Source organism: Dendrobates tinctorius, unplaced genomic scaffold, assembly GCF_039654945.1.
Source record: "Dendrobates tinctorius isolate UK_male_01 unplaced genomic scaffold, ASM3965494v1 ptg000022l, whole genome shotgun sequence".
Taxonomy (NCBI): domain Eukaryota; kingdom Metazoa; phylum Chordata; class Amphibia; order Anura; family Dendrobatidae; genus Dendrobates; species Dendrobates tinctorius.
The window spans coordinates 97,840,182-97,865,401 of record NW_027361690.1 but is presented as its reverse complement, the minus strand read 5'-3'; the positions used below and the strand labels follow the sequence as shown (position 1 = coordinate 97,865,401).

Below are 25,220 nucleotides of genomic sequence, written 5' to 3'. Positions count from 1 at the left end.
AGGCTCTATAAAAGGGAGCCAGGTGTGTTCAATCACTGTTGGTGATATTGTGTTCGTCATTTGGGAAGCAAGCCTGGGGGAGGAAGGAGCTGAACATGAGTCCTGCACAGCTCAGCCAGAGGGAACGAGTGGCAGTTATGTGGTCTGCAAGAAGGGCTGGCATGGCGTGGTGGAGTCACAGTTTATGGTGTCAGCAGGAAGTGCTTGCATGGCTTGGTGGAGTGACGACTATGGAGAGAGTTGCACTCAGCATGTGGGACTTGGTTGCTGAGAGCTGGACTTAAGCATGCTTGACTTTTTGGGCAGGAGCCGAGCTCATCTTTGGGACTCTGTTACTGGACTTCTGCAATTGGTGGTGGACTCTGCTCCAAGGCTGCACTATGGTGAAGGATCCAGTTATGGTGATGGATCTGGGTGGAGAAGATGCACACAGGTGGTGGGCTCTGTTGCTAGGAACGTACGCAACAGAGCAAAGCTAAGTGGTGTTTCCCCTGTATTGTTATTTTCCCTCATGTGTGTTTAGTTTTCACACCGACCAATTCCCTAGTGAGGGTTTAGGTTCAGGGCGAGCTAGGGTTTTTAGGTTCCTGAGCATCGCCCGGTGCGGAACGTTAGGAGTGCAGGGACACTGGCTCAGGGGAGTTCAGGAGGTCTCCACTTCCCTATTCCCTATTGCAGGGCCCACCATTGTTAATGTTACCCAGGTTCCCCTTTATTATTTAAATTCGCCTTACTGGAGGCGGGGTTTCCAGATTTACGTGTAATACCTAAATTCGCCTGTTGGAGGCGGCGTATCCAGCTGCACGTCTTATTATTTAAATTCGCCCCACTGGAGGAGGTGTATCCAGGGTCACGTGTGTCATATGGGTTCGCCTTGCGGTACTCGCTGCGTCCAGACACACATGACCGTGACAACCACAATATAAGTGATTCAAATCTCCATCTATACAATCGGCAGAATTATAAAGCACATACGTGGAGGTGTACAACAGGAAGTCAGTCTGGTTTTAATCTATCATATCAGATGTACAACTCTTAAGGGCCCGTTACACTAAGCGATATCGCTAGCAATATCGCTGTAACGTCACTGGTTTTGTGACGCAGCAGCGATATTGCTAGCGATATCACTATGTGTGATACTTACCTCCGACCGGCTCCCCCGCTGATTATCGCTGATCGCGCAAGAACGTCCTGGGCCATTTCTCGTCGGCCACTTCCTGCTGGGCTTCCTGTGGCGCCGACGAACGACGCGTGGACGTGGGCGGGAGGACATCAGGATCGCCTCGTCTGACAGGTAAGTAGCGACCCCCGACCGCTGCTATGTCGCTGGTGAGATCTGCCTGTGTGGCAGCTCACTAGCGACCTCTTAGCGATGCACCAGCGATCCTGACCGGGTCATATCGTGGTCGGGATCGCTAGTGCATCGCTAAGTGTAACGGTACCCTTAAGGGAAGATAAAAGGATCAATAGTAGAAAATGGTTTGCTAAAGAGGATTATTATTACTTCCTAAAGAGCTCAATAGTGGGCTTCATTATTATTTTGCACACAAAGAAGATCACTATTATTCTGAGGGGCAAAAAACATGACACTTTTACTGTGTGGTCCACAATGTTCACTATTATTTTGGAGATACTAATGGTTTTTAGGGGCAGAGTCTGTTTTGCACAATATTTTGTGGGTAATCAGAAAATTATTTTTAAAGTACATGCAGCAAGAGAGGCCACTAGGACAGCAACATCTACAGAATTCCACTGAATTTGTACAGATTGAGAATAGTTAAAGAAAGTCCCAGAAATGTACAAATTTAAATCTTGTCTGTGTTGCAAACTCTGCAGAAGTGTTGTGGCTGGAAGAAGTCGTCATGGTGGTCTGAGCCAGATCGAAAAAGTGTGAAAAGCGAACAAATAAAAGCAGAGAGAATGTCAGGGATCACTATATATAACTACTGTCATCACTTACATGAACGGTAGAACTGCTTTCTTCAACTATATGGTCACTGTATGGTTGTAAAATTGGTCCTCAACGTTTATCACTAATAGAATTGTTAGCTGCTGAGATGCGCACAATATCCCTGACCAGCCTCCCTCCAATTTCTGTGGCCCATTCGAAAAATTCTGATGGTGGCCCTGGTCACATACACTGAGTGCAGAATTATTAGGCAAATGAGTATTTTGATCACATCATCCTTTTTATACATGTTCTCCTACTCCAAGCTGTATAGGCTTGAAAGCCAACTGCCAATTATGTAAATCAGGTGATTTGCATCTCTGTAATGAGGAGGGGTTTGGTTTAATGACATCAAAACCCTATATAAGGTGTGCTTAATTATTAGGCAACTTCTTTTCCTTTGGCAAAATGAGTCAGAAGAGAGATTTGACGGACTCTGAAAAGTCAAAATTGTGAGATGTCTTGCAGAGGGATGCAGCAGTCTTGAAATTGCCAAACTTTTGAAGCGTGATCACCGAACAATCAAGCGTTTCATGGCAAATATCCAACAGGGTCGCAAGAAGTGTGTTGATAAAAAAGGAGCAAAATAACTGCCCATGAATTGAGGAAAATCAAGCGTCAAGATGCCATTTGCCACCAGCTTTGCCATATTTCAGAGCTGCAACGTTACCAGAGTATCAAAAAGCACAAGGTGTGCCATACTCAGGGACATGGCCAAGGTAAGGAAGGCTATAAAACGACCACCATTCAACAAGAAACATAAGATAAAACGTCAAGACTGGGCCAAGAAATATCTTAAGACTGATTTTTCTAAGGTTTTATGGACTGATGAAATGAGAGCGACTCTTGATTGGCCAGATGGATGGGCCCGAGGCTGGATCACTAAAGGGCAGAGAGCTCCACTCCGACTCAGACGCCAGCAAGGTGGAGGTGGGGTACTGGTATGGGCTGGTATCATCAAAGATGATTTTCGGGTTGAGGATGGAGAGAAGCTCAACTCCCAGACCTACTGGCAGTTTCTGGAAGACACCTTCTTCAAGCAGTGGTACAGGAAGAAGTCGGTATCGTTCAAGAAAAACATGATTTTCATGCAGGACAATGCTCCATCACATGCATCCAAATACTCCACAGGGTGGCTGGCCAGTAAAGGTCTAAAAGAAGAAAAAATAATGACATGGCCCCCTTGTTCGCCTGATCTGAACCCCATAGAGAGCCTGTGGTCCCTCGTAAAATGTGAGATCTACAGGGAGGGAAAACAGTGCACCTCTCGGAACAGTGTCTGGGAGGCTGTGGGGTTGCTGCACACAATGTTGATCGTAAACAGATCAAGCAACTGACAGAATCTATGGATGGAAGGCTTTTGAGTGTCATCGTAAAGGAAGGTGGCTATATTGGTCACTGATTTTTTTTTTGTTTTGTTTTTGAATGTCAGAAATGTTTATTTCTAAATTTTGTGTTGCTCTATTGGTTTACCTGGTGAAAATAAACAAGTGAGATGGGTATATGGATATATATTTGGTTTTTATTAAGTTGCCTAATAATTATGCACTGTAATAGTTACCTGCACAAACAGATATCCTCCTAAGATAGCCAAATCTAAAAAAAAAAACACTCCAACTTCCAAAAATATTAAGCTTTGATATCTATGAGTCTTTTGGGTTGATTGAGAACATAGTTGTTATTCAATAATAAAAAGAATCCTCTCAAATACAACTTGCCTAATAATTCTGCACACAGTGTATATGGAGAGGATATTTTAATTAGATATCTTGGATATGGTGAATATGTAATTGAATATTTATATACTGCAATTAAACCCTACAAACATGAGATTAACATGGTCCGAAACCACAGATATCAGCAGTTTTGAATGACATTAGTATAATGTTCTTCCTAGACAGATGATGTCAAGGAAGATAAGGATCTAGAATTTTTAATTTTTTTTTCTCCAAGATAGATAAGCTGCCATGAGAGATGTCTGGCAAGGGATCTGTCATAGAGAACATAGAATGCTCAGCAGAGTTAGCGCTTCAGTGTGTGCGAGTTGGGTGAGATATTTCCTGGCCAAACCATTTAAGGTGAAGGTACTGTGGTCAGATCATGTATATGTGGCACCTCAGGAGTCCGGTTGCCACAGTGGCATTGCCTCCCTCACAGGGGGTGATGACATGCCTGGAAGCAAGGAGGGGTTCCCTGACCAGATAACACTTACACCCAAAACTTTTCCTGACTCCAGACCAGAAGGGGGAGCTCTGAACCCGCTTTTAGGGGAGCTTCTCTATGAGTTCTGGCCTGGAGGAGGTGTCAGTCAGTCAGTGTCTGGGACAGAGAGAGAGACAGAGTCTGAGTGAAGAGAGGAGAAGTGAAAGAGAACCTGGGGAGTGGAGCTGTGACCAAGCCCACCCCAGAGTACAGCACTAGAAGCCGGATGCCGGAGTCCGTGGCTGATGGGTACAACAGTCCCAGCAGCTAAATCCAGAGGGCAGGGGATTGCAGGTCTCCTGGCCCAGCTAACACCCGAAGGCAAAGCAGCAGACCAGAGCCCGGAGCCACCACAAAGGAGTGACACCTGCAATAAGCTCAAGCTGCCTGACATACAGGCAAGTACTTTAGAACAATATGGAACAGAGGACTGAGCATAGTTTTAGGCAGCAAGGACGTCAGATGACAGCGCAGTAAGGAGGCCTCCAAACCCATCTGGCTTAGTGGATCCTAAGTTGCTTCCAGGATCCCCGGACTTCCATTGTCATCTGTAACTAGTGCCCCGGCCTGCACTTCAAACCGTGAGTAAAAGTGTGGAAACTGCACCCTGCTGTGTCCTTGGAGTTATTTACTGCACCATCCACCCTGCACTACATCCATCATCACCATCTTTAACAATATAGTTGCCCTGGGACTAAGCTCTACTTGTGGAGAGCTGTATCAACTCTGCTGCATCACCATCAGCCCCAGCGGTCTCTTTAAGCAGTGTTGGCCAGCCTTAGCCGAGTACCACAGGTGGCATCACAAATCATCTCTTATAAACTTTATTTCCCCTTTAATAATCATTTTTATTGGACACCCAGGACCACGAACTGGGTCACTGCTGCCGTGACACATCCCCTTAAGAACAGGCTCGGTACCAAGTATCACCATGGCCCTGGTGGGTGCTCCATATATATGAAGGTACTGTGATCAGATCACATATACGGTGAAGGTACTGTCATCAGATCACGTGTACGGTGAAGGTAGTGTGATCAGATCATGTGTAAGGTGAAGGTACTGAGATCAGATCATACATAAGGTGAAGGTACTGAGATCAGATCATGTATACGGTGAAGATCATGTATACGGTGTGGTAAATGCGACCGTAATGTAACAAAATGAAGTACAAATTACAACCACATGAATGACTTACTTTGAAGTTAGATCTGCACAGAGTAGCCGGCTCCTTCATTCCATCCCCTGCAGAAAATATTGTCAATGTTTTATTGATAAATAAATTTACAATCCTAAAGTAAATGGAATGCAAGAAATTGTGTCAGATAGAATAGACCTTTTGCCTCTTCTTGCAAATGTATAACATTACAAAAAAATGTCTATTCTTCCCAAAACAGTGCCACATTTACAATAAGACTGCTGCTGGTATTGCAGTCGATTTATATACATTCATTTGCAATAGTAGACAGCTAATAAACAAGTGTAGTGACATATCTGGAAACTCCTTTTCAATTTTCAGAGTATTGTTCCCTAAACAATGCAAATTAGCTGTATTTCTATAGGAAAGAAACTATTTCGCTAGTTACTCTAAGTCAATATCTCACTTTTAACATGACTAGAGATACGAAGAGTTAGTTATCCATGCGCAGATAGCCGTGTCGGGGGGGGGGGGGGGGGGGCTTGCCCCTCAATGGTGGAGGATTTGGCCGTCTGAATGAGAGTACCTTGACCCAACTCAAGTGTGAATCTTATTTTTAGATTTATCCACCATTTATTTTACACTTTGACTAAAATAAAAATGTATTCTGTTCTTGAATTAAATTCCATTATTTAAAATTCTCTGCAGGGAGAATAATAGAGAATGTCCATCCCCAACCTACGCCTGCAAAACAGGATCTACCTAAAGCGGTACATGCAAAGTGGCGTTATTATTAGTACTGCAGTAATGTATTGAATGATGGTTATAAAATGCGTTTTTAGGATATGATGAGGATTCCATAAAAGGTAACTGTCCAAAATCTACTGGGATTGTCCCAATTTTTAATAAAAAGTCCAGGCAAATTCAAGGGGTCAAAAGCCCAAAACAGACGAGGCTTACATAAATCTTCTCTGTGATGGGATCTTCACTGGAGGGCATTATTGAAGCCTTCCCTAAAATGCCAAACCAACCGTGATAATTATTGGTTTCTGAAAACTTCAGAATGACCTACTTGTGATTGCTTTAACCCAGTTATTGATCCAGTCTACATAGATAGATAATAGGGTTAAGATGCTTAGCAATACTTTCTATGGCAATAAAAATAACACCTGGAATGAATCATAATCTGGCCCAATAAGATTATGCTTGCGTCTCTCTTACTGCTGCTGCCATGCTCCATAATGAGATCACTAGCACATATACGGGGTGTAAATCTTTTATGAGATGCACATTATGAGGTTTAGCTCTAAATATATAGAGTCATAGTACTTGTCTCTTCATATTCTCAGAAAATTGGAAGGGAGAGAATAATACATACAAATGTAGACATCCAAGAATAAACCCAGTAAATCCTTCTCTCAACACCCACGTGGATCAATAGCGCAAAATCATTAGTAAAATGCAATTTACCTTGAAGGCAGACAGACAAGTTAATATTGAATGTGTAATTACTCTTGTCCTGGAGGTATTGCAGTGGTGCTGGATCCTGCAGGCAGATGATACGACAAAAATCAATGGATGGTGAGCAATGGGAAGCGTATGAGATCTTGACTTATGGATGGCTTGGAGACCATACTAGAAATTGTTTTGTTTAAATCATTCATTACACATATTTATATTACTAGGAACATGGTGGTAAATCATCCACAGTTACCCACCTGCACTGGGTTTGGTAGCACAAAAGGCATGAGGGCTTCCATAGGTACCACCCATGGAGATATAGTGGTTGCAAAGTTCTTGCTCAAGAAAGGACCAAGAGGAACATATTCCCATTTCTGAATGTCTCTGGCTAGTTATATGAGGAAGGACAAAAAACAATTGTTATTCAGTGCAATAACTTTCCGTTCAGGTCAGATTTAGGAACATACACTCCTCAACATTGAATTTACAATAAGTAAAAGAAGTTGTATTATGGTAATCACAGGATCGATAGAAATGAGAGTGATTCAAATGATGAAAATGGAAACAAAGTTTTCAAAACAGAGTCGAGTATGAGCGCCACATTCATAAATTTCCGCACTTACACAATTTGGCTGCTATCAATGAGGTCATTAATGGCTGTCTGGGTAACGTTCTGCCACACTCCATGCACTTGGGCAAATCATCAATATCTGCTGCCTTTGTAATTCCCAACCAATGATGTCTCAGATGTGCTCAATGGGAGACAAGTTTGGAGAAGCTGCAGCTCATGGTAGGTCACACAGGCTGCTCACAATAGCACAAGCAACATGCGACCCAGCGTTGTGTTGGCAGCGGATTATTCAGGATACTCTCCAAGCGTGTGATAACAGAGCTTCTTTATTCAGGAACAAACAGTAACAATATATGATAAGCTTAATAGATCAGGAATAAATCCTTTGTGTATCTGTGCTCATCTACAGCAGGCTGCTTCTCTCATACACAGAAAGACAGGAAATACAGTCACATGCTCTCCCTGTGTGAGTCTCTGGGAGTTTTTTTTTGTTCTAACTTTATAAACAGTATATACAGTGGGGAAAAAAAGGATTTAGTCAGTCAGCAATAGTGCAAGTTCCACCACTTAAAAAGATGACAGGCGTCTGTAATTTACATCATAGGTAGACCTCAACTATGGGAGACAAACTGAGAAAAAAAAATCCAGAAAATCACATTGTCTGTTTTTTTTTTCATTTTAATTGCATATTATGGTGGAAAATAAGTATTTGGTCAGAAACAAAATTTCATCTCAATACTTTGTGATATATCCTTTGTTGGCAATGACAGAGGTCAAACGTTTTCTGTAAGTCTTCACAAGGTTGCCACACACTGTTGTTGGTATGTTGGCCCATTCCTCCATGCAGATCTCCTCTAGAGCAGTGATGTTTTTGGCTTTTCGCTTGGCAACACGGACTTTCAACTCCCTCCAAAGGTTTTCTATAGGGTTGAGATCTGGAGACTGGCTAGGCCACTCCAGGACCTTGAAATGCTTCTTACAAAGCCACTCCTTCGTTGCCCTGGCAGTGTGCTTTGGATCATTGTCATGTTGAAAGACCCAGCCACGTTTCATCTTCAATGCCCTTGCTGATGGAAGGAGGTTTGCACTCAAAATCTCACGATACATGGCCCCATTCATTCTTTCATGTACCCGGATCAGTCGTCCTGGCCCCTTTGCAGAGAAACAGCCCCAAAGCATGATGTTTCCACCACCATGCTTTACAGTAGGTATGGTGTTTGATGGATGCAACTCAGTATTCTTTTTCCTCCAAACACGACAAGTTTTGTTTCTACCAAACAGTTCCAGTTTGGTTTCATCAGACCATAGGACATTCTCCCAAAACTCCTCTGGATCATCCAAATGCTCTCTAGCAAACGTCAGACGGGCCCGGACATGTACAGGCTTAAGCAGTGGGACATGTCTGGCACTGCAGGATCTGAGTCCATGGTGGCATAGTGTGCTACTTATGGTAGGCCTTGTTACATTGGTCCCAGCTCTCTGCAGTTCATTCACTAGGTCCCCCTGCGTGGTTCTGGGATTTTTGCTCACCGTTCTTGTGATCATTCTGACCCCACGGGGTGGGATTTTGTGTGGAGCACCAGATCGAGGGAGATTATCAGTGGTCTTGTATGTCTTCCATTTTCTAATTATTGCTCCCACAGTTGATTTCTTCACTCCAAGCTGGTTGGCTATTGCAGATTCAGTCTTCCCAGCCTGGTGCAGGGCTACAATTTTGTTTCTGGTGTCCTTTGACAGCTCTTTGGTCTTCACCATAGTGGAGTTTGGAGTCAGAGGGTGTGCACAGGTGTCTTTTTATACTGATAACAAGTTTAAACAGGTGCCATTACTACAGGTAATGAGTGGAGGAAAGAGGAGACTCTTAAAAGAAGAAGTTACAGGTCTGTGAGAGCCAGAAATCTTGATTGCTTGTTTCTGACCAAATACTTATTTTCCACCATAATATGCAAATAAAATGAAAAAAAAAAACAGACAATGTGATTTTCTGGATTTTTTTTTCTCAGTTTGTCTCCCATAGTTGAGGTCTACCTATGATGTAAATTACAGACACCTCTCATCTTTTTAAGTGGTGGAACTTGCACTATTGCTGACTGACTAAATACTTTTTTTCCCCACTGTAAATCTAGCAACTAAACACTCAGACAAGAATGGAGTTGATGCAGCAAATATATTCCAACACCCCCACGCAATAACTACTTATCCTGTTAGTCCCATTGTGGTTCTGAAGTCCACAAACTTGGCTCTTGATAATGTCTTTGTCCTACCATCAGCTATCATCTTGTCAGACCCGCAATAAACAAACTCGAGTACACCACGATCGACTAAGTCACATAAGTCGTGATTAGTGTTGAGCATTCCGATACCGCAAGTATCGGGTATCGGCCGATACTTGCTGTATCGGAATTCCGATACCGACTTCCGATATTTTTTCAATATCGGAATTCGGCATCGGAATCGGAAGTTCAGTTGATTGACGGCCTGACGTCATCATGATGCGCGGTGTGTGCGCATCATGATGCGCCGTCATTTCGGGCCTTCCGGGGGTCTCTGCCGGCCTGCCGGGGGGCTGTGCCGGCCTGCCGGGGGGCTGTGTGGACTGCCCGGGGTCTCTGCCGGCCTGCCGGGGGGCTGTGCCGGCCTGCCGGTGGTCTGTGCACCCTGTGGGGGTCTGTACCGGCCTGCCGGGGGGCTGTGCCGGCCTGCCGGTGGTCTGTGCACCCTGTGGGGGTCTGTACCGGCCTGCCGGGGGGCTGTGCCGGCCTGCCGGGGGGCTGTGCTGATGTCCGGGGGTCTGTGCAAGCATCGTCCGATGGGACTACAAGTCCCATCGGGCGATGCCTGCTACCATGACAGTGATTGACACATTAGCCAATGATGGGACAGTAGTAGTCCCATCATCCGGCTAATGTGTTAAATGTTAAAAAAAAAAAAAAAAATACTACATACATAATACATGCATGCTACATACATACTACATGCTACATACATACTACATATATACTACATGCATGCTACATACATACTACATGCTACATACATACTACATATATACTACATACATACTACATACATGCTACATACATACTACATGCATGCTACATACATACTACATGCTACATACATACTACATGCATGCTACATACTACATATATACTACATACATACTACATACATGCTACATACATACTGCATGCTACATACATACTACATACATACTACATACATACTACATGCATGCTACATACATACTACATGCTACATACATACTACATACATACTACATACATACTACATATATACTACATGCATGCTACATACATACTACATACATACTACATGCTACATACATACTACATACATACTACATACATACTACATACATACAATACATACATAGACATACAGTACATATAACATAGAGTAACATACTTACCAATACTTGTCACATTGTTCCCCGAAGCCATTGTCTTTCCGGAATAAATATTAACATAACAAACCACAAAAATACTCACCCACGATCCGAAGCAGTCCACGAGTGTGTCCCACGACGATCTTGGGTAGAGAACTGCAGCATCACATGATGCTGCCGTTCTCTACGGGCTGCAGGAATCCAATGACGGAAGGTAGGTATCCTTCCGCACTGTATTCCTCCGCCACTTAAAAAAAAAAAAGTCCCTAGTCTCACTTTATGCCATTGCTGCGTGGGAATTTCCCACACAGCAATGGCATAAAGTGAGACTAGGGACTTTTTTTTTTTTAAGTGGCGGAGGAATACAGTGCGGAAGGATACCTACCTTCCGTCATTGGATTCCTGCAGCCAGTAGAGAACGGCAGCAACAGCTGATGCTGCAGTTCTCTACCCAAGATCGTCGTGGGACACACTCGTGGACTGCTTCGGATCGTGGGTGAGTATTTTTGTGGTTTGTTATGTTAATATTTATTCCGGAAAGACAATGGCTTCGGGGAACTATGTGACAAGTATTGGTAAGTATGTTACTCTATGTTATATGTACTGTATGTCTATGTATGTATTGTATGAATGTATTGTATGTATGTAGTATATATGTGGTATGTATGTAGCATGCATGTAGTATATATGTAGTATGTATGTAGCATGCATGTAGTATATATGTAGTATGTATGTAGCATGTAGCATGCATGTAGTATATATGTAGTATGTATGTAGCATGTAGTATGTATGTAGCATGCATGTAGTATATATGTAGCATGCATGTAGTATGTATGTAGCATGCATGTAGTATGTATGTAGTATATATGTAGTATGTATGTAGCATGCAGTATGTATGTAGCATGCATGTAGTATATATGTAGTATGTATGTTGCATGTAGTATGAATGTAGCATGTATGTAGTATGCATGTTGTATGTATGTAGCATGTAATTTTTTTTTTTTTTTTACATTTAACACATTAGCCGGATGATGGGACTACTACTGTCCCATCATTGGCTAATGTGTCAATCACTGTCATGGTAGCAGGCATCGCCCGATGGGACTTGTAGTCCCATCGGACGATGCCTGCACAGACCCCCGGAGCCTGCACAGACCCCCGGAGCCTGCACAGACCACCGGCAGGCCGGCACAGCCCCCCGGCAGGCCGGCACAGCCCCCCGGAGCCTGCACAGCCCCCCGGCAGGCCGGCACAGCCCCCCGGCAGGCCGGCACAGCCCCCCGGAGCCTGCACAGACCACCGGCAGGCCGGCACAGACCACCGGAGCCTGCACAGACCCCCTGGCAGGCCGGCACAGCCCCCCGAAAGGCCCGTACAGACCCCAGAGAGGCTGTACAAGGGCAGGAAAGGGTTTTTCTTATTCCGATACCGGAAGTCCCATAGACTTGAATGGGACTTCCGGTATCGGAATCGGCGATACCGATACTTTTTTTAAAGATCGGCCGATACCATCCGATACGATACTTTGAAGTATCGGACGGTATCGCTCAACTCTAGTCGTGATGTTTTACATCAAAGTGCTTAGTCCTTGCACTAATCTTCTCACTGCTGGCAAGTTTAATGCATCCTTGGTTGTCCTCATAGATAACTGTTGGTTGAGCTAATGGCTTGCCGAAACCTTCCAAAAGTTGCTTCAACCAAATGACTTCTTGACTTGCATAAGCAGCAGACATACAGCTCTTGCAAAAATTAAGAGACCACCACATCAAAATCCTGTCATGGGAGCCCATTCTCCAGACCTGAGTCCCATTGAAAATCTCTGGAATGTAATTAAGAGGATGATGGATAGTCACAAGCCATCAAACAAAGAAGAACTGCTTACATTTTTGTGCCAGAAGCAGTGTGAAAGACTGGTGGAAAGCATGCCAAGATGCATGAAAGCTGTTTTTAAAAATCATGGTTATTCCACAAAATATTGATTTCTGAACTCTTCTTGAGTTAAAACATTAGTATTGTTGTTTCTAAATGATTATGAACTTGTTTTCTTTGCATTATTTGAGGTCTGAAAGCACTGTTGTTTCTTTTTGACCATTTTTCTTTGTCAGAAAAAAATACAAAATTTAGTGCTTGGAACTTTGGAGACATGTCAGAAGTTTATAGACTAAAAGAACAATTTACATTTTACTCAAATATACCTATAAAGAGAAAAATCAGACAAACTGAACATTTAAAAGTGGTATCTTAATTTTTGCCAGAGCTGTATATTCTGCTTCTGTAGAAGATAATGCGACTAACATTTGTTTTCTGCTGGACCAAGAAATTGAATTTTCTCCTAACTTGAACAAGTAACCACTTGTTGATTTCCGATCACTTGAACCTCCAGCACAATCTGCATCCACGTAACCTCTGAGAGTGAAATCTCCTGATGCAGATATCTTAAGATTTAGCCTTTGAGTTTCTTTAAGATATTGAAGAATTCTCTTAATTGCATTGCAGTCTCTTTGGTGTGGCTTGCTTACACGTCGGCAGAGAACTCCAAATTGTGACTGTGATATCCGGACGAGTTGTGGTTGCTATGTACAGAAGCGCCCCCACCTCTTGTCTGTAACTCTCATTGCTGGGTAGCAGATCAGCAGATCTTCTTCTCCTTTCAACTTCAAGTGGGATGGATCCATTGGTGCTGACACACTTTTGGCTTCTGACATTCCAAACTGGTTTAGGATTGCGGAAATTTTAGAACTTTGGTTGAGAAGAAAATTCCCATCTTCCTCTCTCTGGATTTGGATTCCCAAATATGTCACATTTCCAAGGTCCTTAGCCTCAAAGTGCTGGTTGAGAATTTCACCTAGCTTTGCAATTTCTCTTTTGTCTTGATGACACATTATTACATCGTCTACATATAGGAGAACATACATCCACTCTGTCGCTACATTTTTTGTATACAAACATGGATCAGCTTGAGATCTTTTAAATCCTTCATCCATCAAAACTTTGTTCCTTTTCGAGCTCCAAGCTTACCTAGGCATCTGGGTTTGGTGATTGAGATTTTTATTCTTGCTTCTTAGGATGAATAAGTGGTGTAACTTCATGGAATTTGAGCGATACAGAGTTTTCATTAATTTCTACTACATCTCTGCTGGTTGTTACTGTGCTGGTCTATGGGTCCAGGATTCTGTGTCCCTTTTGAGTTTCGCTATAGCCCACCAGAACTCCATGCTTTGCATGCGATTCCCACTTGGAACGTTTTTGTTTGGGAACATACACAAATGTTTTGCTTCCAAATATCCTGAGGTGCTTCAGGTTAGGCTTCTCGCAGTTTCATAGCTTATATGGAGTTTTATTTGTGGCTTTATCTGGCAGTCTGTTTTGAAGAAAGCAAGCTGTCATGATGGCTTTTCCCCAATAGGTTGTAGGTAGATTCGCATAAAACAACATACTTCTTCCACTTTCACAGAGAGTGAGGTTCTTTTTCTCTCCAATGACATTTTGTTCTGGGTTGTATGGAATGATAGCCTGGAACACGATTCTATCCTTTTTCAAAATGGTTTGCACCTTACCACTTGTATATTCAGTTCCATTATCTGCATGCAGGGCTTTTGGCATTCTTCCAAATTTGTTAGACACTACTGCAAGATATTCTTCAAGTTTCTATGGAACTTTATCCTTACTGTGAAACAGGTAAGCGACTATAAATCTGGAGTAGTCATCAATAAATGTGAGAAAATAGCTCTTCTTGCTAGGAGTTTGAACACTCATTGGACCACATACATGTGTATGCATCAGATCCAGTGGCTGTGCAGATCTATTGGTGCTTATTTTAAAAAAGGATTCTGGACATTTTCCCTTTAAGACCAGCTAGTGCACTTCATCATTTGAATGCACTGGTTGAGTGCAATACCATTTGCAAGTTGAGCTAGCTTCCTTACTGCTTCTGGGTCTCTGTGCCCAAAACATCTGTGCCATACATGGATACAGTTCTTATGTAGATCTTGTCTAGCACTGTACACTCATTCTTTGCATTTTAGCTGATAAAGTTCATCTTGGATTTTTCCTTCTGCAAGAGTGTGACCCTTCTTTGAGATGATGCAGCTGTTATCTTTAAAAGTAACTACATTCCCCTTTTGCATGAGCTTCTTTACTGACAGAAGATTGCTTTCAAGTCTGGGAACATAGAGAACATCCTTTGTGCTGAGTAAACTGGACAGTGGAGGTAGCAGTCTCCTACTCCTTCTGAATTCATATAGTGACCATTAGCAAAGATGACCTTTTTCTGACTTACTTTCATTAAGGTCCGTGAAGAAATCCTTGCTATTTGTCATATGGCTACTTGCACCAGAATCTATACACCATATATGCTTTGCAGATGGGCCTGTACTGGCATTAAATGCAGCTTCAACACATGCAGAATCTTACTTTACTGCTGTTTTAACCCTTTGATGACTGTTCTATTTTTTATGCTGACTCATTCTTGCTTTCCAAATTCTGCAGTCTGCTTTAAGGTGGCCGGGCTTTTTACAGACAAAACATTCATGAGTTTCTCTTGGATTGTTCTTATATGTAAGGAAATCCTGTATCTTTAATGCTGTTTCTGCTCTGGATTCATTACTGCTGCTTACATGCTGCGTTTTTCTCTTGAATTCATCTACAAGTTTGCCTTTAACATACTCTAGTGTCAGCTCATCATCTGGCCGTGCATCTAGTGCAGTCACAACTGTGTCATAACTTTCTGGAAGACCACTTAATAGAAGTGCAGCAACATGGAAATCTTTAATTTCTTCTCCAATATTCCTGAGACACTCTACAATCTCTAGGGTGTTTCTTATATAGTCCTACATAGAGTTGAGCGAAACGGGTCGAAAAAATTCAAAAGTCGCCGACTTTTGGCAAAGTCGGGTTTCATGAAACGAAACCCGACCCTAGGATGAGGTCGGCCACGAGGTCGGCGACTTACGCGTCAAAGTCACATTTCAAAAGTTTGTTTTGCGCTCTTTTTCAGCCAATCAGGATCCACGGACACTGTGGGCAACGTGATGACATAGGCACGGGTCACCACCATCTTTCAGAAGGGCATGCAAGTGATTGGCTTGCTTTGGTGGGCGTCACAGGGGGTATAAAAGGGCGTGCACGCCGACCTCCATCTTACTTCTGCCGATCTTAGTATAGGGAGAGGTTGCTGCTGATTCTGTAGGGAGAGCGTTAGGCAGGGAAGAAGACAAAAAAACTGCTTCTGCTGCTAGCGATTTGGCCTGCACAACACACAAGTCAGTGTGTGTGCAGTGCAAGGGGAGGCTATATTGTGGTGTATCAGTGGTGTTGGTTGTTGGGCTGCCTTTTAAGGCTTCCTGACATGCTGGCATTGCTGTTTACCCACTGCTCCGCAAACTGCTTTTTTAAAAGCAATCCAATCTCCATTATCCTCTCGTCACTTTGGTCACAGGCAGCTGTGCCATCGAGCGTGTCACATAGCGCTCAGATATCAGTGGGCCGCACACAATCCACAAGTGTCCAGTGTCCAAAAGTGTACGCAGAGATTCAAAATCTCCATTATCCTCTCGTCACTTTGGTCACAGGCAGCTGTGCCATCGAGCGTGTCACATAGCGCTCAGATATCAGTGGGCCGCACACAATCCACAAGTGTCCAGTGTCCAAAAGTGTACGCAGAGATTCAAAATCTCCATTATCCTCTTGTCACTTTGGTCACAGGCAGCTGTGCCATCGAGCGTGTCACATAGCGCTCAGATATCAGTGGGCCGCACACAATCCACAAGTGTCCACTGTCCACAAGTGTACGCAGAGATTCAAAATCTCCATTATCCTCTCGTCACTTTGGTCACAGGCAGCTGTGCCATCGAGCGTGTCACATAGCGCTCAGATATCAGTGGGCCGCACACAATCCACAAATGTCCACTGTCCAAAAGTGTACGCAGAGATTCAAAATCTCTATTATCCTCTCGTCACTTTGGTCACAGGCAGCTGTGCCATCGAGCGTGTCACATAGAATCATAGAATCATAGAATCATAGAATCGTAGAGTTGGAAGGGACCTCCTTGGCCATCTGGTCCAACCCCCTGCTCAAAGCAGGATTCGCTAAATCATCCCAGTTAGATGTCTGTCCAGCCTCTGTTTGAAGACTTCCATTGAAGGAGAACTCACCACTTCTCGTGGCAGCCTGTTCCACTCATTGATCACTCTAACTGTCAAAAAGTTTTTTCTAATATCTAATCTGTGTCTCCTCCCATTCAGCTTCATCCCATTGCTTCTAGTCTTTCCTTGTGCAAATGAGAATAAAGTTGATCCTTCTACAATGTGACAGCCCTTTAGATATTTGTAGACAGCTATTAAGTCTCCTCTCAGTCTTCTCTTTTGCAAACTAAACATTCCCAAATCCTGCAACCTTTCCTCATAAGACAGGGTTTGCAGACCGGTCACCATTCTGGTCGCTCTTTTCTGAACTTGCTCCAGTTTGTTGATGTCTTTTTTAAAATGTGGTGCCCAAAATTGGACACAATATTCCAGATGAGGTCTGACCAAAGAGGAGTAGAGGGAAATAATTACTTCACGTGATCTAGACTGTATGCTTCTGTTAATACATCCTAGAATTGCATTTGCCTTTTTTGCTGCTGCATCACACTGTTGACTCATATTCAGTCTGTGATCTATTAGTATACCCAAGTCTTTTTCACATGTGCTGTCACTTAGCCCTATAACATAGCGCTCAGATATCAGTGGGCCGCACACAATCCACAAGTGTCCAGTGTCGAAAAGTGTACGCAGAGATTCAAAATCTCCATTATCCTCTCGTCACTTTGGTCACAGGCAGCTGTGCCATCGAGCGTGTCACATAGCGCTCAGATATCAGTGGGCCGCACACAATCCACAAGTGCCAGTGTCCAAAAGTGTACGCAGAGATTCAAAATCTCCATTATCCTCTCGTCACTTTGGTCACAGGCAGCTGTGCCAGCGAGCGTGTCACATAGCGCTCAGATATCAGTGGGCCGCACACAATCCACAAGTGTCCAGTGTCCAAAAGTGTACGCAGAGATTCAAAATCTCCATTATCCTCTCGTCACTTTGGTCACAGGCAGCTGTGCCATCGAGCGTGTCACATAGTGCTCAGATATCAGTGGGCCGCATACAATCCACAAGTGTCCAGTGTCCAAAAGTGTACGCAGAGATTCAAAATCTCCATTATCCTCTCGTCACTTTGGTCACAGGCAGCTGTGCCATCGAGCGTGTCACATAGCGCTCAGATATCAGTGGGCCGCACACAATCCACAAGTGTCCACTGTCCACAAGTGTACGCAGAGATTCAAAATCTCCATTATCCTCTCGTCACTTTGGTCACAGGCAGCTGTGCCATCGAGCGTGTCACATAGCGCTCAGATATCAGTGGGCCGCACACAATCCACAAGTGTCCAGTGTCCAAAAGTGTACGCAGAGATTCAAAATCTCCATTATCCTCTCGTCACTTTTGGTCACAGGCAGCTGTGCCATCGAGCGTGTCACATAGCGCTCAGATATCAGTGGGCCGCACACAATCCACAAGTGTCCAGTGTCCAAAAGTGTACGCAGAGATTCAAAATCTCCATTATCCTCTCGTCACTTTGGTCACAGGCAGCTGTGCCATCGAGCGTGTCACATAGCGCTCAGATATCAGTGGGCCGCACACAATCCACAAGTGTCCACTGTCCACAAGTGTACGCAGAGATTCAAAATCTCCATTATCCTCTCGTCACTTTGGTCACAGGCAGCTGTGCCATCGAGCGTGTCACATAGCGCTCAGATATCAGTGGGCCGCACACAATCCACAAGTGTCCAGTGTCCAAAAGTGTACGCAGAGATTCAAAATCTCCATTATCCTCTCGTCACTTTGGTCACAGGCAGCTGTGCCATCGAGCGTGTCACATAGCGCTCAGATATCAGTGGGCCGCACACAATCCACAAGTGTCCAGTGTCCAAAAGTGTACGCAGAGATTCAAAATCTCCATTATCCTCTCGTCACTTTGGTCACAGGCAGCTGTGCCATCGAGCGTGTCACATAGCGCTCAGATATCAGTGGGCCGCACACAATCCACAAGTGTCCACTGTCCACAAGTGTACGCAGAGATTCAAAATCTCCATTATCCTCTCGTCACTTTGGTCACAGGCAGCTGTGCCATCGAGCGTGTCACATAGCGCTCAGATATCAGTGGGCCGCACACAATCCACAAGTGTCCAGTGTCCAAAAGTGTACGCAGAGATTCAAAATCTCCATTATCCTCTCGTCACTTTGGTCACAGGCAGCTGTGCCATCGAGCGTGTCACATAGCGCTCAGATATCAGTGGGCCGCACACAATCCACAAGTGTCCACTGTCCACAAGTGTACGCAGAGATTCAAAATCTCCATTATCCTCTCGTCACTTTGGTCACAGGCAGCTGTGCCATCGAGCGTGTCACATATCGCTCAGATATCAGTGGGCCGCACACAATCCACAAGTGTCCAGTGTCCACAAGTGTGTGCAGAAATTCTAAAACTCCCCTGTCCTATAGACACCTTGTACCTTGTTTTACATTACTATATAGTTTGTTGGATTTTGTCTACATTTCTACCAAAAATGAGGAAGGCTGGTGGAAGAGGCCGTGGAATTGGGCGGGGGTTGGCAGCTGGTAATGATGGTGTTGGTGGTGGATCTGATGGTAGTGGCAAGAGCAAAATAGGACCGAATGCAGGAGGTGCTGACCCTGCGTCATCGTCTGGCTACATAAGGCCTCGAACGCTTAGTTTTCTAGGAGTTGGCAAACCGCTTTTAAAGGCAGAGCATCAGGAAAAAGTTTTGTCTTACATTGCTGACTCAGCCTCCAGCTCTAACGCCTCCTCTTCTTCAGTTGTAAAAAGTAAAAGCACTGAGTCGTCATTGGAGGCTCATGTTCATGAACCACACCTTTCCTTGTGTCCTTCACCCCAACCAAGATTGAAGGATGACGCAGGCCATACTACTGATTACTCCATGGAGCTGTTTTCACATACCATGCCTGGATTATCAAGTCAAATGGTGAATTACCCAGGCCAAGATGAATCTGACATGGAGTGCACTGATGCACAGCCGCTGATGGATGATTCTGCTGGTACATTCACTCAGAGCACTACATTGTCCTCGCAGTGTACAGAGCCAGATTTTGACCCTGATGAGACTCAGGTGCCCCTTCCCGCACACTATACCACCATACACTGTGACACAGAGAAAGGTGCACATGACATAGAAGAGGAGGTGATGGATGACCCAGTTGTTGACCCAGATTGGCATCCATTGGGGGAAGAGGGTGCTGCTTCCAATAGCTCAGATGAGGAGCATCCACAGCAGACATCGACATCGCAACAGCTGTTATCTGGCAGGCCCGGAGCACTCCAAAGACAGGTTCCAAACATCAAAAGAGTTGCTGGACAGCTTGTCCAGAGGGTCAAAAGATCACAGCGTGCTAGGCCGCAAAATGTCTGCCAAAGTAGGAAGAGTGCAGTGTGGCACTTTTTTAAACAAAATCCTCATGATCAGGCCAAGGTTATCTGTAAGAAGTGCGCAAAGACCTTTAGCCGAGGGAAAAATCTGAAAAATTTGAATACCAGTTGCATGCTTAGACATTTAACCAGCATGCACTTGCAAGCGTGGACACAACACCAAACCTCAAGTGCCACATGTGCAACTGATCACAACGAAGGTAGTCAGCAACGCTACATTGTTTCCCCCACTGTAAGCCCACCGGTTAGCACAGCAGCAAATGTTGAGGTGTCGTTGCAAGGCCACAGCAGTCAGGGAATCCCACTGTTATATCAACGAAAGACTGATTCTAGGCCATCAGAAAGAACACCAACTCCATCACCATCATCAACCCTCTCTCAGTCCGCCCTGTCCACCGCTACTTCCACCATATGCAGCTCTCAAGTCCAGCTCACCCTCCCAGACACTATGAGTAGGTCAAGAAAGTACTCAGTCTCTCATCCACGTACACTGGGTTTGAACGCCCACATTGCCAAACTAATCTCGTTTGAGATTATGCCCTTTCGGTTGGTGGAAAGCACAGCTTTCCGCGAACTCATGGCCTATGCAGTACCACGCTATGACCTACTCAGTCGCCACTTCTTCTCTCGCAAAGCCATCCCAGCCCTCCACCATCATGTGAAAGACCGCATTGTCCATGCACTCAAGCAGTCAGTGAGCGGAAAGGTGCACCTCACAACTGATGCATGGTCCAGTCGGCATGGCCAGGGCCGTTACGTGTCCATCAATGCGCACTGGGTTAATGTGGTGGATGCAGGGTCCACAGGGGACAGCGGTGGTGGGACAGTGCTGCCTAGCCCACGGTATAGGAAACAGTGGCTGTAGGCGTTCGACCCTCCTCCTCCTCCAGAAGCGACAGCTCGTCCACAGAGCGCAGTCGTACGAGCACTCCATCTGCAGCTGCCACTGTTGCACACGATGTGTCCCCCTATCGAGCAGCTAGTGGAAAGCGTCAGCAGGCTGTGTTGCAGATGATGTGTTTGGGCGACAGACACACCGCCGAGGTGCTGGCCGAGTACTTGAAGCGACAAACTGAGTCATGGCTGGGCAGTGTACATCTTGAGGCAGGCAAGGTAGTTAGTGATAACGGCCGTAATTTTGTGGCAGCCATAGCCCTTTCAAAACTCAGCCACATACCTTGCTTGGCTCACACCTTGAACCTGGTGGTGCAGTGCTTCCTCAAAAATTATCCGGAGTTAACAGCCCTGCTCCAGAAGGTGCGAAGACTGTGCGCGCACATCCGCCGGTCGCCTGTACACTCCGTTCGTATGCAGAAGCTGCAGCGATTGCTCCACCTTCCCAACCACCGCCTCATTATCGACATTGCAACAAGGTGGAACTCCACCCTGCACATGGTGGAGCGGCTGTGCGAGCAGAGGCAGGCCATAATGCATTTGTGGGAGGATACACGGCCAGGAACTTTGAGAGCAGACATGGAGTTGACAGGCGTGCAGTGGTCGAAGCTGAAAGACCTTTGTAAAGTCCTTCAGTGTTTTGAGGAATGCACACGGCTGGTAAGCGCAGACGACGCCATCCTAAGCATGAGCATCCCACTTATGCGTCTGCTCATGCAAACTTTGACGCACCTTAAGGAGCAGGCGTCTGCAGCCAATGTTGATGAGGAGGAAGAGGAGGAGGGAATCCTTGATGACATTCAGCCATTGTCTGCTCAGGGACCTCTCCTGGACGAGGTGGAGGAAGAAGAGGAGGAGGAGGAGGAGGATGATGGGGATGATTACTTAGGGGAGGAGGATGCATCTCGTGGGGCAAGTGAAAATGTTGGCGTGGCAAGGTCTGGTACAGGGTTTGTGCGTGACTGGAGGGATGTGGATTTGCCAGAAAGTGCTCCTCCACCCAGCACTCGCAGTGCATCATTGACACCGGGAACATTGGCCCACATGTCAGATTATGCCTTGCGGATCCTAAAAAGGGACCCCCGCATTGCCAAAATGATGAACGATGACGACTACTGGTTGGCCAGCATCCTGGATCCACGCTATAAAGGCAAATTACAAAACATCATGCCACAGGAGAACCTTGACCTAATATTGGCTAATAAACAAGCAACTCTGGTAAATCGGTTGCTTGAGGCATTCCCAGCACACAGCAGCGGTGATGGTTCTCACACGAGCCGTACGGGCCGGGGGCAGCTTGGCAGAGGTGTTCGTGGTGCACACAGCAGAAGTGGCGTTGGAGACAGGGGTTTCATGACAATGTTGTGGACTGATTTTTCAAATACCGCTCACACAACTGGTAATACTGCATCGATGGAAAGTGACAGGAGACAGCAGTTGTCAACTATGGTTACAAACTACTTTTCCTCCCATATCGATGTTCTCCCACACAGGTCATTCCCCTTTGACTATTGGGCTGCTAAACTGGACACCTGGCCTGAATTGGCCCAATATGCCTTACAGGAGCTCGCTTGCCCAGCTGCAAGTGTGCTATCGGAAAGAGTCTTCAGTGCAGCTGGATCAATCCTGACAGAAAAAAGGACCCGTCTGTCAACCCAAAATGTGGATGATCTAACCTTCATTAAAATGAACCACGCATGGGTTTCCAAGGATTTTGTCCCACCTTCCCCTGATGACACATAGGGTGACAGAAAAATGGCTTGCTTTGGTCCACCTCTTCCTGGTACTTCACCTATTTCGCCTTTTGCATCAGTTGAATGTCCAACATCAACATATGTCACTTTCTAAATCTCCCTAACTGTGCTGCCTCCCCCCCCATGGCCGGGGTCACCACCTAGCGCACGACACCGTGCGAGTGTCGTTGCCCTGGACAGGTGGGTAGGCCGACTCTTGGGCGCGGGCACTGGCACAGGGTCCCTCATAGTGCAATCAAGTGTCTCTGACGGTGGTGGTGCACACCCGCCGTCAGACACACCGCTGTACTATGAGGGGCCCAATGCCAGTACCGACGCCCACGAGTGGGCCCCCCTTGCTTGGCCAGGGCCCCAGCATTTGCAATCTTTACCTCTCCCTGCTCCTCCGCTGTGTAATCTGGGCCGTCAAATCCATACTGTGCCTGACACCGTCTGAGCCTGCCTCCTGAGACATATATTTTGAATGTGTACGCTATCCATACATGTTATCCGGGGATACGGTACCCTTTCTAACCTTTGTGCAATGACGTGCAATCCATACTGGGCCTAACACCGTCGGAGCCTGCCTCATGCTGTATAGACATATATTTTGAATGTGTACGCTATCCATACATGTTATCCAGGGATACGGTACCCCTTCTAACCTTTGTGCAATGACGTGCAATCCATACTGGGCCTAACACCGTCTGAGCCTGCCTCATGCTGTATAGACATATATTTTGAATGTGTACGCTATCCATACATGTTATCCGGGGATACGGTACCCCTTCTAACCTTTGTGCAATGACGTGCAATCCATACTGGGCCTAACACCGTCTGAGCCTGCCTCATGCTGTATAGACATATATTTTGAATATGTACGCTATCCATACATGTTATCCGGGGATACGGTACCCCTTCTAACCTTTGTGCAATCACGTGCAATCCATACTGGGCCTAACACCGTCTGAGCCTGCCTCATGCTGTATAGACATATATTTTGAATGTGTACGCTATCCATACATGTTATCCGGGGATACGGTACCCCTTCTAACCTTTGTGCAATGACGTGCAATCCATACTGGGCCTAACACCGTCTGAGCCTGCCTCATGCTGTATAGACATATATTTTGAATGTGTACGCTATCCATACATGTTATCCGGGGATACGGTACCCCTTCTAACCTTTGTGCAATGACGTGCAATCCATACTGGGCCTAACACCGTCTGAGCCTGCCTCATGCTGTATAGACATATATTTTGAATGTGTACGCTATCCATACATGTTATCCGGGGATACGGTACCCCTTCTAACCTTTGTGCAATCACGTGCAATCCATACTGGGCCTAACACCGTCTGAGCCTGCCTCATGCTGTATAGACATATATTTTGAATGTGTACGCTATCCATACATGTTATCCGGGGATACGGTACCCCTTCTAACCTTTGTGCAATCACGTGCAATCCATACTGGGCCTAACACCGTCTGAGCCTGCCTCATGCTGTATAGACATATATTTTGAATGTGTACGCTATCCATACATGTTATCCGGGGATACGGTACCCCTTCTAACCTTTGTGCAATGACGTGCAATCCATACTGGGCCTAACACCGTCTGAGCCTGCCTCATGCTGTATAGACATATATTTTGAATGTGTACGCTATCCATACATGTTATCCGGGGATACGGTACCCCTTCTAACCTTTGTGCAATCACGTGCAATCCATACTGGGCCTAACACCGTCTGAGCCTGCCTCATGCTGTATAGACATATATTTTGAATGTGTACGCTATCCATACATGTTATCCAGGGATACGGTACCCTTTCTAACCTTTGTGCAATCACGTGCAATCCATACTGGGCGTGAGAACGGCTGGCGAGCTGTTAAGCAAGCTACAGCACCTGTCCAGACAAGTACAGGGATTCCCTAGCGAGGAGACTTATTTGATTGTTTTCTATTTTGGGACAGCAATTTTTGGGGAGCACTATACTCTGGAGAATGATAGATGGGGCCCACCATACACTGGAACATTCCAAAGGTGGACATCAGACACTGGAGCAGCATTTACAGGGCCCATTATACACTAGAGCAGTAGAAATGGGGCCCATTATGTTTGGAGCATTATTTGGGCCCATAAGACAGTGGAGCTTCATCCATGGGGACCAACATATACTGTAGCATTACGTGGAGCTCATCATATACTGTTTCAAACATTATATGGGACCAATGATTTTGTATGGAGAAATAGATGGGCCTCGTCATGAGATGTAAAAAGTGAGGTATTTTTCATTGTACTATACCGCTATTTCTCTGCCGTATCGGAGCATGATGAGTTGTGGTATGTGTTAAAGGGGCGCTCTTTCGCCCA

The 25,220-nt window shown here is 45.3% G+C and overlaps 1 protein-coding gene across 2 annotated transcripts in view; it reads right to left on the bottom strand.

Annotated features, from left to right (window-relative positions):
- The window catches only part of FAH (fumarylacetoacetate hydrolase), a 103,741-nt gene that overhangs the window by 6,636 nt on the left and 71,885 nt on the right, over nt 1–25,220 (bottom strand). For both annotated transcript variants that reach the window (XM_073569018.1, XM_073569019.1), the window contains exons 9-11: nt 7,004–7,134; nt 6,756–6,831; nt 5,346–5,392 (exon numbers count right to left, since the gene is read on the bottom strand). In XM_073569018.1, the coding sequence (XP_073425119.1) occupies nt 5,346–5,392; nt 6,756–6,831; nt 7,004–7,134 (254 nt within the window). The remainder of the gene's footprint in view (nt 1–5,345; nt 5,393–6,755; nt 6,832–7,003; nt 7,135–25,220) is intronic.